The sequence below is a fragment of the Bufo bufo genome, chromosome 1 (assembly GCF_905171765.1).
Source record: "Bufo bufo chromosome 1, aBufBuf1.1, whole genome shotgun sequence".
NCBI classification, from domain to species: domain Eukaryota; kingdom Metazoa; phylum Chordata; class Amphibia; order Anura; family Bufonidae; genus Bufo; species Bufo bufo.
In genome coordinates this window covers 797,269,136-797,283,387 of record NC_053389.1, presented here as the reverse complement: position 1 = coordinate 797,283,387, position 14,252 = coordinate 797,269,136, and the positions used below count along the sequence as shown (strand labels likewise).

The 14,252-nt window shown below is 45.9% G+C and overlaps 1 protein-coding gene across 1 annotated transcript in view; it reads right to left on the bottom strand.

Annotated features, from left to right (window-relative positions):
- The window catches only part of LOC120988554 (A.superbus venom factor 1-like), a 413,068-nt gene extending 405,574 nt beyond the window's left edge, over positions 1-7,494 (bottom strand). The window contains exon 1 of the mRNA XM_040416077.1: positions 7,365-7,494. Within this exon, the coding sequence (XP_040272011.1) occupies positions 7,365-7,429 (65 nt within the window). The 5' untranslated portion in view covers positions 7,430-7,494. The remainder of the gene's footprint in view (positions 1-7,364) is intronic.
- Positions 7,495-14,252: the final 6,758 nt, after the last annotated feature.

The following is a 14,252-nucleotide window of genomic DNA, read 5'->3' as shown; positions in this document are numbered from 1 at the left end:
CGGGCGGCGCTCACTCACTGACGTCACGCGCCTGCGCCGCTGAGTGGGAGGAGCAGGCGCGTGACGTCAGTGAGTGAGCGCCGCCGCACTGCCTGCTGTACCGTTACCAGAGCTAAGACAGAGTAAGGTATGCAATGCAAGTAAAGAGATCAGCATTCAGCAATGTCAATGATTAAAGTTCAAGTTACTAATTAGTTTATAAATGTGCTCCTGTGAGCGGCGTGGCCCTGTATATTCTAACCCCCAGGCAAGCGTCCCTGTCACCATGGGAACGCCTGGGGGTTAGAATATGATCGGATCTTCCTTACTCAGTGGCCTGGCTGGAGCCTCCCCAGCCTCTGTGTCGGCCCGCCTCTGCGTGCGCCCTGCTCCAGTCCAGTCCTGACTCCTCCCCAGCCAAGCCTGAGCCGCGGACCGCCCGCGCCCCGCCCACTACACTAGTGTAGTGGGTGGGCGGTCCGCGGCTCGGACCTGGCTTCCTGTTTGTAAAAAAAAAAATAAAAAATCAACAGAAGGTGGCCAGACCTGAACCCAATCAAAAATCTTTGGAGGGAGCTGAAACTCAATGTGGTCCAGCAACAGCCCTGAAACGTGAAAGATCTGGAGAAGATTTGTATAGAGGAGTGGGCCAAAATCCCTGCTGCGGTGTTGTGTGCAAACTTAGTCAAGAACTGCAGGAAATGACTGATCTCTGTAATTGCAAACAAATGTTTCTGTACCAAATATTAAGTTCTGTTTTTCTTTTGTATAAAATACTTATTTCATGCAATAAAATGCTAATTATTTTAAAATCATACAATGTGATTTTATGGATTTTTTTTTTAGATTCTGTCTCTCACAGTTGAAGTGTACCTTAAAAATTACAGACTTCTCCATTTTTTGTAGGTGGGAAAACTTGCAAAATTGCCAGTGTATCAAATACTTTTCTATATATCTATACTATCTATCTATCTATCTATCTATCTATCTATCTATCTATCTATCTATCTCCTATCTATCTGTCTATACTCCCTCAGGAGAAACCAGGAGCCTTCTAACCGAAGGCATAGAAATGGACTAGCAGATTCCTGTTCCCCATGTGGAAATAGTCCATGGGCAAACAGACTGAGCTGCATAGACAGGCAGAAGTCTGGACCCTATATGGAATGACAGATGGCGGTCACAGACAAAACACTGACCCAGACAAGCAGATGCCTTGACCCCATACGGAATAACACATGGCGGTCACAGACAAGATACAGAACCAGACAAGGTGACCTTCATGTATTACTAGGTGACCACACAGACAAGGCAGATGGAATAACCACAGATCAGGTGCATAGCTTCTGCACCCAGCAAGGCTGGAGACAGACTGACCCCCGGGACCAGAACTAACAGGAATATATAGCACCTACTGTAGTGACTCGTGATGAGCGGCATAGGCAATATAAATTTTCACAAAATTTTGTGAATTTTTTCGCATAATATTCACAATAAATTCGCAAATTCTATAATTCGTGATCTCGTCATTATTTTTGCGATTGCGCAAATCGGCACTAATGATGCGCATATTTTTTGCTCAATACATGCAACTTCACATTTTATCAGATCTGAGTAGACATTACTGATTGGTGCACTAAGTATTGTTGTGACATCACAGGACTATGTCTGTATATCTATATCTGTATGTATGGACAGCAGCACCTATCACACTACCTAACACCCTGCACTGCACCAGCTACACTATATCAGGATCTAACCTACACTGACTATCTACCACTAACTATCTGTATTATGTATATAAGATAACTAACTATGTAATGTGATTGGATAAGGAATAGGATCCAGATGAAAGCACAGAGCACAGCAATGTCACTGCTCTCTCTCTCAGAACTGCAAAAAACAGCAGAAAATGACTGCTGGGGAGTTTCTTATATAATAAGGGGTAGGCAACTTTCCTATTGGTTGCTAGGGATGTTGCTAAGCTCAGAAAAAGACATTGCAGCCCACTCATTGGCCCACAAGCAAGAAGGGAGGTTACTGATGAAAACAAAAATAGAATATTAGCACTATATTCGACATTTTCGTAAATTCTCAACTTGCAGATATTCGCGATAAAAATTTGCGATTAGAATATTGGCGATCAACACTAGTAGTGACCACACCCAGACCAAGACATTAACCCATACCTCCCAACTTTATAAAAGAAGGAAGAGGGGCAAATTTTTCCTGCACTAGGCCACGCCTCTAACTCCACCCAAAACATAACTAAACACCTAATCCCACCCAGTCCCCTAAATGCCCCCATATAGTAATTATTCAACCTTTATGCCACCACACAGTAGTTATGCCCACATTGTGCCCCTTCACAGATTATGCCCAGTAATATGCCCAACTGTGCCCCCTCACAGTCCAGGATCCAGGACGGTTGGGAGTTATCATTAACCCCATACGAACCAAGACACCATGGAGTGGATCATGCATACACAAAGAAAGTACACACACAGGCTGCCGTTGTTACATGTTGCCCATGGTAACCAGCCTACACGGAAACCACAGTAGCCAGTACGCCAGAAACAAACGTGAGCATCTATCTATCTAGACAAAAAATGATATACTGGGCAGCACTGCAAACAAGGCAGAGAAGCAGAGTGCCATTGGCTGCGGAAGCGATCCAACATCCAGATAAATATAAAAATGAGAAATTCCACGGCACTTCCAAAAAAATCGTGTGCTTATTACACCAGACGCAACATTTCGGTCCTTTCAGTGGAACCTTTTTCAAGCAGTGACAATACAAATGGTGCAAAGTGCAAATATAAATACCATCAGCATTAAGAATTGAATAAATAGAATAATAAACAATCATTGTGCAAAGGTGCCCATAATATTTCATAAAAAATCATTAAATCTATACTATAGACAATCAATACATGAATGATGTGTCAGCTAAAAAAAAAACATATAAATACATGAAAAGTGCATATAGTCATTAATAAACTGTAGTGCATCATAATTGATAAATGACATACAAATGTGCCGAGTTATATGTGTTAATTATAAACACACTTAGGCCTCATGCACACGACCGTCTTTTTTTTGCGGTCCGCAAAACGGATTTTCGTTGTTCCGTGATCCGTGACCGTTTTTTCTTCTGCGGGTCTTCCTTGATTTTTGGAGGATCCACGGACATGAAGGAAAAAGTCATTTTGGTGTCCGCCTGGCCGTGCGGAGCCAAACGGATCCGTCCTGACTTACAATGCAAGTCAATGGGGATGGATCCGTTTGACGGTGACACAATATGGTGCAATTGCAAACAGATCCGTCCCCATTGACTTTCAATGTAAAGTCAGGAGTCCCTATTATACCATCGGATCGGAATTTTCTCCAATCCGATGGTATATTTTAACTTGAAGCGTCCCCATCACCATGGGAACACCTCTATGTTAGAATATACCATCGGATTTGAGTTAAATCGTGAAACTCAGATCCGACGGTATATTCTAACACAGAGGCGTTCCTATAGTGATGGGGACGCTTCAAGTTAGAATATACTGAGAACTGTGTAATAACTGCCCCCTGCTGCCTGGCAGCACCCGATCTCTTACAGGTGATTTTAATTAGGGGGGGGAAGAGGGGAGGCCGCACTGGCCACCAATGATGGGGGTGGTGATTTTAATTAGGGGGGGGGAGAGGGAAGGCCGCATTGGCCACCAATGATGGGGGAAGGTGATTTTAATTAGGGGGGGGAGAGGGGAGGCTGCACTGGCCACCAATGATGGGGGAAGGTGATTTTAATTAGGGGGGGGGGAGAGCGGAGGCCGCACTGGCCACCAATGAGTTAAATACAGGGGAGGGAGGGACGCCGCACTGGCTTTTAAAACTGCGGAGGGAGGGGGTCTGCCCCCTTCTGCCTGGCAGCACCTGATCTCTTGCAGGGGGCTATGATACGCACAATTAACCCCTCAGGTGCGGCACCTGAGGGGTTAATTGTGCGGATCACAGCCCCCTGTAAGAGATCGGGTGCTGCCAGGCAGCAGGGGGCAGTCATGTAGACAGTTCGTAGTATATTCTAACTTGAAGCGTCCCAATCACTATGGGAACACCTCTGTGTTAGAATATACTGTCGGATCTGAGTTTTGACGAAGTGAAAACTCAGATCTAAAAAGCTTTCATGCAGACGGATCAGCGGATCCGTCTGTGTGAAAGTAGCCTACGGACACGGATGACGGACGCGGATGACAATCTTGTGTTTTTTGAACCGTTGTCCGTCAAAAAAATAGGACAGGTCATATTTTTTTGACGGACAGGAAACACGGATCACGGACGCGGATGTACAACGCAACGGTGCATTTTCTGAGTTTTCAACTGACCCATTGAAAGTCAATGGGTCCGCAGAAAATCACGGAAAACGGAACAACCGACACGGATGCACACAACGGTCGTGTGCATGAGACCTTAGATGGGTGGGAGGAGATAGGAACTGTACCTGCCCCAGCATTACTGTGTGGGGGCAGTGTGTGGGAAACTACTGTGTGGGGGAAATTATTGTATGGGGGAAGTGTGGGGGAAACTACTGTGTGGGGGAAATTACTGTGTGGGGCAAACTACTATGTGGTGGCAGTGTGGGAGAAATTACTGTGTGGGGGCAGTGTGGGGGAAACTACTGTGTGGGGGGAAATTACTGTATAGGGGGAATGTGGGGGAAATTACTGTGTGGGGCAAATTGCTATATGGGGCAATGTGGGGGAAATTACTATGTGGGGGCAGTGTGGGGGAAATTTCTGTGTGGGGGAAATTGCTGTATGGGGCAGTGGGTGGGAAATTACTGTGTGGGAAATTACTGTATGGGGGCAGTGTGGGGGAGATTACTGTGTGGGGCAAATTACTATATGGGGCAGTGTGGGGGAAATAACTGTGTGGGGGAAATTACTGTATGGGCCAATGTGGGGGAAATTACTATATGGGGCAGTGTGGGGGAAAATACTGTGTGGGGGCTGTGTGGGTGAGATTAATGTATGGGGGCAGTGTGGGGGAGATTACTGTGTCGTCAAATTACTGTATGGGGCAGTGTGGGGGAAATTACTATGGGGGCAGTGTGGGGGGAATTACTGTGGGGGCAAATTACTGTATGGGGGCAGTGTGGGAGAAATTACTATGGGGCAGTGTGGGGGAAATTACTATATGGGGGCAGCGTGGGGGCCTTGCTAATGGGAAGGCACTGTAGGGGCAATTCTATTATATCTGGGGACACTATATAGGGATTATTACCTGGAGCACAATATAGGGTGTTATTATTACTGGGGGTCTCTAGGGGACATTATAGCTGCTGAGGACACTATAGGGACTTTTGGGGTAATTTATCAAACTGGTGTAAAGTAGAACTGGCTTAGTTGCCCATAGCAGCAAATCAGATTCCACCTTTCATTTTTGACAGCTCTTTTGGAAAGCCAGTTCTACTTTACACCAGTTTGATAAAAGACCCCAATTATGTCTACTGGGGTCACTATTTTTTTCAGCAGTATAGTACCTGGGGCATTGGGGGGCACAACGGGCACAGTATTGAGGGTGGCAGCAGGATGGGGATGGGTTTTTGCAAAATGTAGCCTGGCTTGGATGTTTTTCGTCATAAAAAAGGCTTTCGTCTTGCCACTCTACCCCATAGCCCAGACATATGAAGAATTTGGGAGATTGTTGTCACATGTACCACACAGCCAGTACTCCTATATATTCCTGCAGCTCCTTTAATGTTGCTGTAGGCCTCTTGGTAGCCTCCCAGACCAGTTTTCCTCTCGTCTTTTCATCAACTTTGGAGGGACGTCCAGTTCTTGGTAATGTCCAGGGCCGTCTTTAACAAGGGGGGAAAAAGGCAGCTGCCCCGGGCCCAGTTGCTCCTGGGGGGCCCAAGGCAGCTGCCTCTTGAGCCCTGCTAGCCACTGCCCCGGGTGTCTGGCTGTCAGCTACACAGGGGGGTGCTGCCATGCCATGGCTGCCTGCCGGCACTCCAGGCAGCGAAATGTGAGAGCTATGATTCTCTTAGGAGAAAGAACCTTAGATGACATCATCACCATGTGACCAGTAACCTAGCAATATTACTGGTCACATGGCTATGAGGTAATCAAAGGTCCTTTCCACCAGGAGTGTTGCTGCAGGAGAAGTTTGCCTTAACTGTGGAGCTTTTTTGTGAAGATTACATCAGGAAAAGGTGACAAGGGCTGTTATACTAATATACTGTAAGCTACTGTATACTGTGGGGTGCTGTATACTGTGGGGTACTGTATACTGTGGGGTGCTATACTGCTCTACTGTATACTATTGGGTGCTGTATACTGTGGGGGGCTGTATACTATAGGGTGCTATACTGAATACTGTGGGGTGCTGTATACTAAAGGATGCTATACTGCATACTGTGCGGTGCTGGGGTGCACTGTAATGCTAGGGTGAGCCGAGCCCCGGTCACCTTCCTGCAGAGCAGTGCCCACTTCCAGCCTGAGCCCAGCTGCCCAGAGCACTGATCCTGAGCCGCTGGAGTCTTTAGAACTGTGAGTATTTACGGTCATTTACTGGACTCTACCAGGTGTGTCGATTTTTTGTGTGTGTGTTGTGGGGTGAGGGCGTGATTGCATGCTAGGGTGTGGGAAGGCGGGATCCAGGGGGCCCAAGTAAATTTTTGCCCAGGGTCCAATCAATATTAAAGACGGCCCTGGTAATGTCACTGTTGTGCCATATTTTCTCCACTTGATGATGACTGTCTTCACTGTGTTCCATGGTATATCTAATGCCTTGGAAATTCTTTTGTACCCTTCTCCTGACTGATATCTTTTAACAATGAGATCCCTCTGATGCTTTGGAAGCTCCCTGTGGACCATGGCTTTTGCTGTGGGATGCGACTAAGAACATTTCAGGAAACACCAACTAGAGCAGCAGAACTTTATTTGGGGTTAATCAGAGGCACTTTAAATGATGGCAGGTGTATGCTGACTCCTATTTAACATGATTCTGAATGTGATTGCTTAATTTTGAACACAGCTACATCCCCAGTTATAAGAGGGTGTGCACATTTATGCAACCACATTATTTTAGTTTTTTTGTTTTCTTCCCTCCACCTAAAAGATTTCAGTTTTTTAATTGAGTGGTACAGTTTATAAGTCACATTAAAGGTGGAAAATGTTCTGAAATGATTTATCTTTGTCTTCTTTTTTTACAGCACAGAAACCTGACATTTTAACAGGGGTGTGTAGACTTTTTAAATCCACTGTATATTAGATAGGCAGGCAGACCAGGCAAGATAGATAGATAGATAGATAGATAGATAGATAGATAGATAGATAGATAGATAGATAGATAGATAGATAGATAGATGTATAGGGTTAGGTGATACTCACGGTTGCTGCGCGTAGGACCCAATGAGTCTATACAGTAGAAGAAGACACAAAGCTCTTAACCCCATGATGCTGCCTGGGGTATGTGCTGTTTGCAGACATGGAGGGGGTTTATAAAGGATTTTAGCCTGAGCTCTCTTTCCTTGACCCTATAGCCTTTTTAATAAGTAACTGAAGAGATTTAAGGTTTAAGGTATGTAAATATTTGGCTGGGGGACAAATACAGGAATTCTAAATCAACACTGCCGGGAAATCACACAGCTTCAGCATAAAAGACCATTGCTGAATCCAGAGCAAAGTGAGAGGGAAGAAAAGAGCTGATAGTGATAATAGTAAAACAATGGAGCATGCAATAAATAATACAACTAATGCAAAACCCTTAATCAAAGCCCCCTTTCCCCACAGACACCAAGGAACTGAAGAACCTGCTCCTCCACCTGAAAACCCCTCACAGAAAGGATGGGTCCAAATCAGGCCTCTCTTATCCCTCTTCGCTACAGGATAGAGGAGATATTATTAAATAGGACAGAGGGTCCATACTGTACAAAGAATTGACATTTCTCAGCTAGTTGAAAGGCAGAGAAGAACACTCATCTCCTAAGGCCCAATAGGAAAATTTTGTATGGATCGGTCCTCTGCCCCACCAGGATCCAAGTAGACATCTGTCAAGCACAGGTGATTTAGAGTGCAAAGGACAATGCCCAAGCACCAGATTTATTACAAATTTCAATTAAAAAAATTATATAAAAAAGTTGCCCACAGCCTCAGCCTATGCCTGCTGCTTCCATTCACATAATATATTACAAAAAACTGAGTTCCTGCAGCCATCGCTAAGGGGAGCTCAGTGCATAAAAATGTACACAGTTACTGTTCACTGCAATGAAGGATGTAAAAATCTCTTTGCACTGAGCCCCCCCCCCCCCCCCCCCTAGTAGCAGCTGCAACAAAAGAAAAAGTTCAGCACCGGGCCCGACCTCCCATGTAGCAGTCGAGTGGTCTGCCTCCATAGAAGGTACACCACTGGGGCAGTGGTCTATTTCTGTGTTGACTGTGTGAAACTTGGGGCATTGACCTGTAAGGTAAAAAAACAGGCAGTGTGATTTAGAACAGCAGTTTGTTCAGGAGGAGCGGAGCAGATTGATTGTTTTATAGGAAAAGATTCAGAATAACAATAAAATTCCCTGCTCATTCTACTTGGGGGAAGCTTAGCAAGAGGCAAGATCTCCATCTGTCCATCAAATGCACCATAATTTACGCCAGAAACGAACATAAATAATTTCTAGAGTTGAGTAGGGTTGAGCGAAACCGAACTGTAAAGTTCGGGTTCATACCGAACTTTAGGATTTTTGGACCCCGGACTCGAGCATTTCCGTAAAAGTTCGGGTTCGGTGTTCGGCGCTTTCTTGACGCTTTTTGAAAGGCTGCAGAGCAGCCAATCAACAAGCGGTTAACTGTCTAACCTTAGAAGCCATCACAGCCATGCCTACTAATGGCATGGCTGTGATTGGCCAGAGCAGCATGTGACCCAGCCTCTATATAAGCTGGAGTCACGTAGCGCTGCACGTCACTCTGCTGTGCTTAGTGTAGGGAGAGGATGCGGCTGGACTTTTCCAGTCTTCAACAGTCCAATTTTGGTGAGCTCGTGCAAATTGTAGCCTCTTTTTCCTATTTGTAGTGGAGATGAGTGGTACCCGGTGGGGTCTTCTGCTGTTGTAGCCCATCCGCCTCAAGGTTGTGCGTGTTGTGGCTTCACAAATGCTTTGCTGCATACCTCGGTTGTAACGAGTGGTTATTTCAGTCAACGTTGCTCTTCTATCAGCTTGAATCAGTCGGCCCATTCTCCTCTGACCTCTAGCATCCACAAGGTTTTTTTGCCCACAGGACTGCCGCATACTGGATGTTTTTCCCTTTTCACACCATTCTTTGTAAACCCTAGAAATGGTTGTGCGTGAAAATCCCAGTAACTGAGCAGATTGTGAAATACTCAGACCGGCCCGTCTGGCACCAACAACCATGCCACGCTCAAAATTGCTTAAATCACCTTTCTTTTCCATTCTGACATTCAGTTTGGAGTTCAGGAGATTGTCTTGACCAGGACCACCCCCCTAAGTGTATTGAAGCAACTGCCATGTGATTGGTTGACTAGATAATTGCATTAATGAGAAATAGAACAGGTGTTCCTAATAATTCTTTAGGTGAGTGTATGTATATATATATATATACAGTACAGACCAAAAGTTTGGACACACCTTCTCATTCAAAGAGTTTTCTTTATTTTCATGACTATGAAAATTGTAGATTCACACTGAAGGCATCAAAACTATGAATTAACACATGTGGAATTATATACATAACAAACAAGTGTGAAACAACTCAAAATATGTCATATTCTAGGTTCTTCAAACTAGCCACCTTTTGATTTGATTACTGCTTTGCACACTCTTGGCATTCTCTTGATGAGCTTCAAGAGGTAGTCCCCTGAAATGGTTTTTACTTCACAGGTGTGCTCTATCAGGTTTAATAAGTGGGATTTCTTGCCTTATAAATGGGGTTGGGACCATCAGTTGCGTTGAGGAGAAGTCAGGTGGATACACAGCTGATAGTCCTCCTCAATAGACTGTTAGAATTTGTATTATGGCAAAAAAAAAGCAGCTAAGTAAAGAAAAACGAGTGGCCATCATTACTTTAAGAAATGAAGGTCAGTCAGTCAGCCGAAAAATTGGGAAAACTTTGAAAGTAAGGGCTATTTGACCATGAAGGAGAGTGATGGGGTGCTGCGCCAGATGACCTGGCCTCCACAGTCACCGGACCTGAACTCAATCGAGATGGTTTGGGGTGAGCTGGACCACAGAGTGAAGGCAAAAGGGCCAACAAATGCTAAGCATCTCTGGGAACTCCTTCAAGACTGTTGGAAGACCATTTCAGGGGACTACCTCTTGAAGCTCATCAAGAGAATGCCAAGAGTGTGCAAAGCAGTAATCAAAGCAAAAGGTGGCTACTTTGAAGAACCTAGAATATGACATATTTTCAGTTGTTTCACACTTGTTTGTTATGTATATAATTCCACATGTGTTAATTCATAGTTTTGATGCCTTCATAGTCATGAAAATAAAGAAAACTCTTTGAATGAGAAGGTGTGTCCAAACTTTTGGTCTGTACTGTATATATATATATATATATATATACACACACACACACACACACATACACACCTTTACCTTGGAGTGCTGCCTGCTTTTTGGATTATATATATATATATATATATATATATATATATATATATAGAAACCAAAAAAGAATCACAGCAGCACAAGTCCAAAGACCGCGGGTGCAAATCCTCCCAGCCGCAGGCTCAGACGGCTATAGATGAGTATAGTATCCAAAGAATGAGGTAGCACTCCAGGTAAAATGAAAAAAGTGGATCCTTTATTCCCCTCTGTGCAACGTTTCAACCGTCTCAATGCGGTCTTTCTCAAGCATATCACATGGTGTCAAACACGGGTATATATACCCACAATCCATAGCAAACAATAAAAGTGGCAATTATACAATACTGAGTGTAATACCATAAAAAATGCAATATAAAGTGTATCAAAACTATCGTGATTTGTATGGCCTGATAGTTTACATGATCCAATATTTTACACAGTGCAATATAGTGTACATGTACATACTAATCATAGTAACAACATAGCTGTGGATTAATTGACCATAATCAACTTCATCAACATAATATTATATCACCTGAGTGCATAAACAAAGTGAATAATTCAGTGAGATTAAAACCACGTTATAAACCACGTTCACTCCTATCTCTAAATTATTATATATACAGTGACCCATTGGGGAGCTTATTGGTTTCCTTTTACCTATTCATTTACTCCTATGTTACAGTGCCCTCTGTGTTTCCCGTTATCGGTATTTTCCCCCTCCCCCTGCTGACTTTTGTTGCCGATTGTCCGGATCTGTCCTTTGTTTGGGGGCGGGCCTCTGAACGTTGCTGGGCTGGCGTTTGCTGAGACAGCAGTGTGTATATTGTTGCCTGGCGACGCCTGTCCGGCTTCGTGGGCGGGGTACCGCCTGGCATATCCTCCGGAGGGGTCACGTGACGATCGCGCTGGTCATGTGTTTACACGTGCCCATGGTGACGGCGCTTGGCTCATCCCTGAGGATGTTGCTTCTGTGACGTGACGAGGACTCTGGGCATGCATGGTTCAGCGGTGAGGATGCGGACTTTGGCGCTCCTGTCCATGCGCAGCAGTGTGAGTTGTTTTAATCTCACTGAATTATTCACTTTGTTTATGCACTCAGGTGATATAATATTATGTTGATGAAGTTGATTATGGTCAATTAATCCACAGCTATGTTGTTACTATGATTAGTATGTACATGTACACTATATTGCACTGTGTAAAATATTGGATCATGTAAACTATCAGGCCATACAAATCACAATAGTTTTGATACACTTTATATTGCATTTTTTTATGGTATTATACTCAGTATTGTATAATTGCCACTTTTATTGTTTGCTATGGATTGTGGGTATATATACCCGTGTTTGACACCATGTGATATGCTTGAGAAAGACCGCATTGAGACGGTTGAAACGTTGCACAGAGGGGAATAAAGGATCCACTTTTTTCATTTTACCTGGAGTGCTACCTCATTCTTTGGATACTATATATATATTTGTTGTCAGGGAGACGGCCCCTGGATGTAGGAACTAGAGCTAGCCTCTGGCTGGTGAATGCCGGGAGCCCGTAATGAGGATAGGCCTAAAAGGGGGCCTATCCTTAAGGAAGAGCTAAGAAAAAGGGAAGGGAGGGAGGGGTACCTGGCTGCATGTCCCATCCCTTGAACCTCGTGGGGTTTATATAGCCAATGGGCGTGGCCTCTGCCCCTCCCACAAATACAGGCTGCACGGCCCCTGGATGTAGGAACTAGAGCTAGCCTCTGGCTGGTGAATGCCGGGAGCCCGTAACGAGGGTAGGCCTAAAAGGGGCCAAAAAGGAGACACAACCATACTGTCAAACATTTAATTGCACCGGTACAGGGCAAGTGAAACAGAAAGTATTATGGATCCCTGCTTGAGGATTTGGAACATATCTGGAAAAGCACGATGACCTCCAACGCCCCATGCACCTGATCACATGAGGAGGTATCTGGTGCCTAGAAGCCGCAGAGGCCGCCCCAATGAAAGGAGTGGCCTGAGATGGCCTTCGGGTCCTGACCTAACCCCACCACAAAAAGAGCATACGTGTGACATGAACTGGGGTGTGGACAACGGCCCTCCCTTGAAGGGAAGTAGAGGGCTATCAGCTGCCGCCGCCTGCAGCCCCACTGATAATTGACGCAGCACCTTGACCGGCACCAGTTGTTGTGCGAGGGGTAGAATGTCACCAGGGTTGGAGGCCCTGTTTGAGCGGTCTTGGTAGACGGAATGCTCAGTACAAAAGGTCGTGCTGCCAGGTCAAATGCTGCTTCTGGAGATGACGGCTGTTCAGGACAGAACCGGTGAATTCCCCCGGCCGAAGGAACCCATAAACCCTAGGTAAAGGGTGGCTTTAATGATGGTGCTAACCAAGGGCCCAAAAGGATCACCATCCAGAGCCAAGGACAACTGCCTAAACAAGGAGCCGGACATGGGTTGACGGACCACCGGCCTACTTGCACCAGCTTCCTCAATGCCCCGGAGTGTGGCCATGATGGCCTGCGATGTAAAGAAAGATGCAGGCCGGATTGTTCAACGTGAACTGATGTTGAACCCCCGCCAATACAGGCGGATGGTATTGTGAGCGAGACCGAGGACGGCATGGCAATGCGCGATGAAAGCCATAATGACTGACACGTCATCCACGTGGCCCTGTGGGTGATTCTTGGCAAACTCCCTATAAAGATTCCAGCTCGTGCGATGGTTCCTGACTGTATTTCCAGACAGGCTCTGGTGCAACAGGTCCTTGCTGTCTTGATCAATGACGTAATCCCACACCAGGCCGCTGTATGCTGGAATGCCTGCCCCCGTTGCGTCTGCGTGTGGCATGTTCTGACAAAAGACATTAACGTTAAAACCGGGATAGCGCATCCGCAGCCGTATCCTGGAACCCTGAATGTGGGAGCACTCAATGCAAAATGATGCACCATGGACAACCAAACCAGCCTACGCATGAGGGCCATGATCTTAGGGGGTTTTGCTCTGCCATTGCGGATGATGTCCACCAAGTCCTGACTATCGGTGATAAACAACCCCCTCGAGTCTGACCAATCGTGGCCCCAACCTGGGCCGCTGCTACCAACGGATACAACTCCAAAAGGGGGAATGACCGAAGTGCCTCTCCATCCATCACAATCTGGGACGGCCAGGCCCCTGCCAGCCAATGATTGCCAAATAAGGCAGCAAAGCCCTTGGATGCGGCTGCGTCAGAATAGATCGTGGGAGAGGACAGGACCCGGGGGGGGGGCAGAACAACCTCACGCCATTCTATGAGGACATGAATGTGCTCCACATGGACAGGTCTGCCATGGCCTGTTGGTCCAACGAACAAATCAAATGTAACCCAACTGCTGGTCGTCATGACCTTTCAGGAGCGCCTCCAGGAGGTCCACGTTGATGTCAGTCAGTCACGCCTGCTTGGAGGATTTTGTCGGACAGGTGGACCTGGGATGTGCCTGAAAACAGACCGTGCACACGTGGAGGGCTCTGCACCCACTGAACATGCAGTGACCAAAGTTACAATTATTGCATATCTGGCTCTTGCCCAGACACACAATCTGCCTACCAACTTGTCCAACCTGATACCTGGGACCCGGAGATGGACGAGGCATCATCAATGTCTGGGGCCTGGGACATGTTGACTGCGCCGACTGATTCTACGACCCGGGCCACCACCT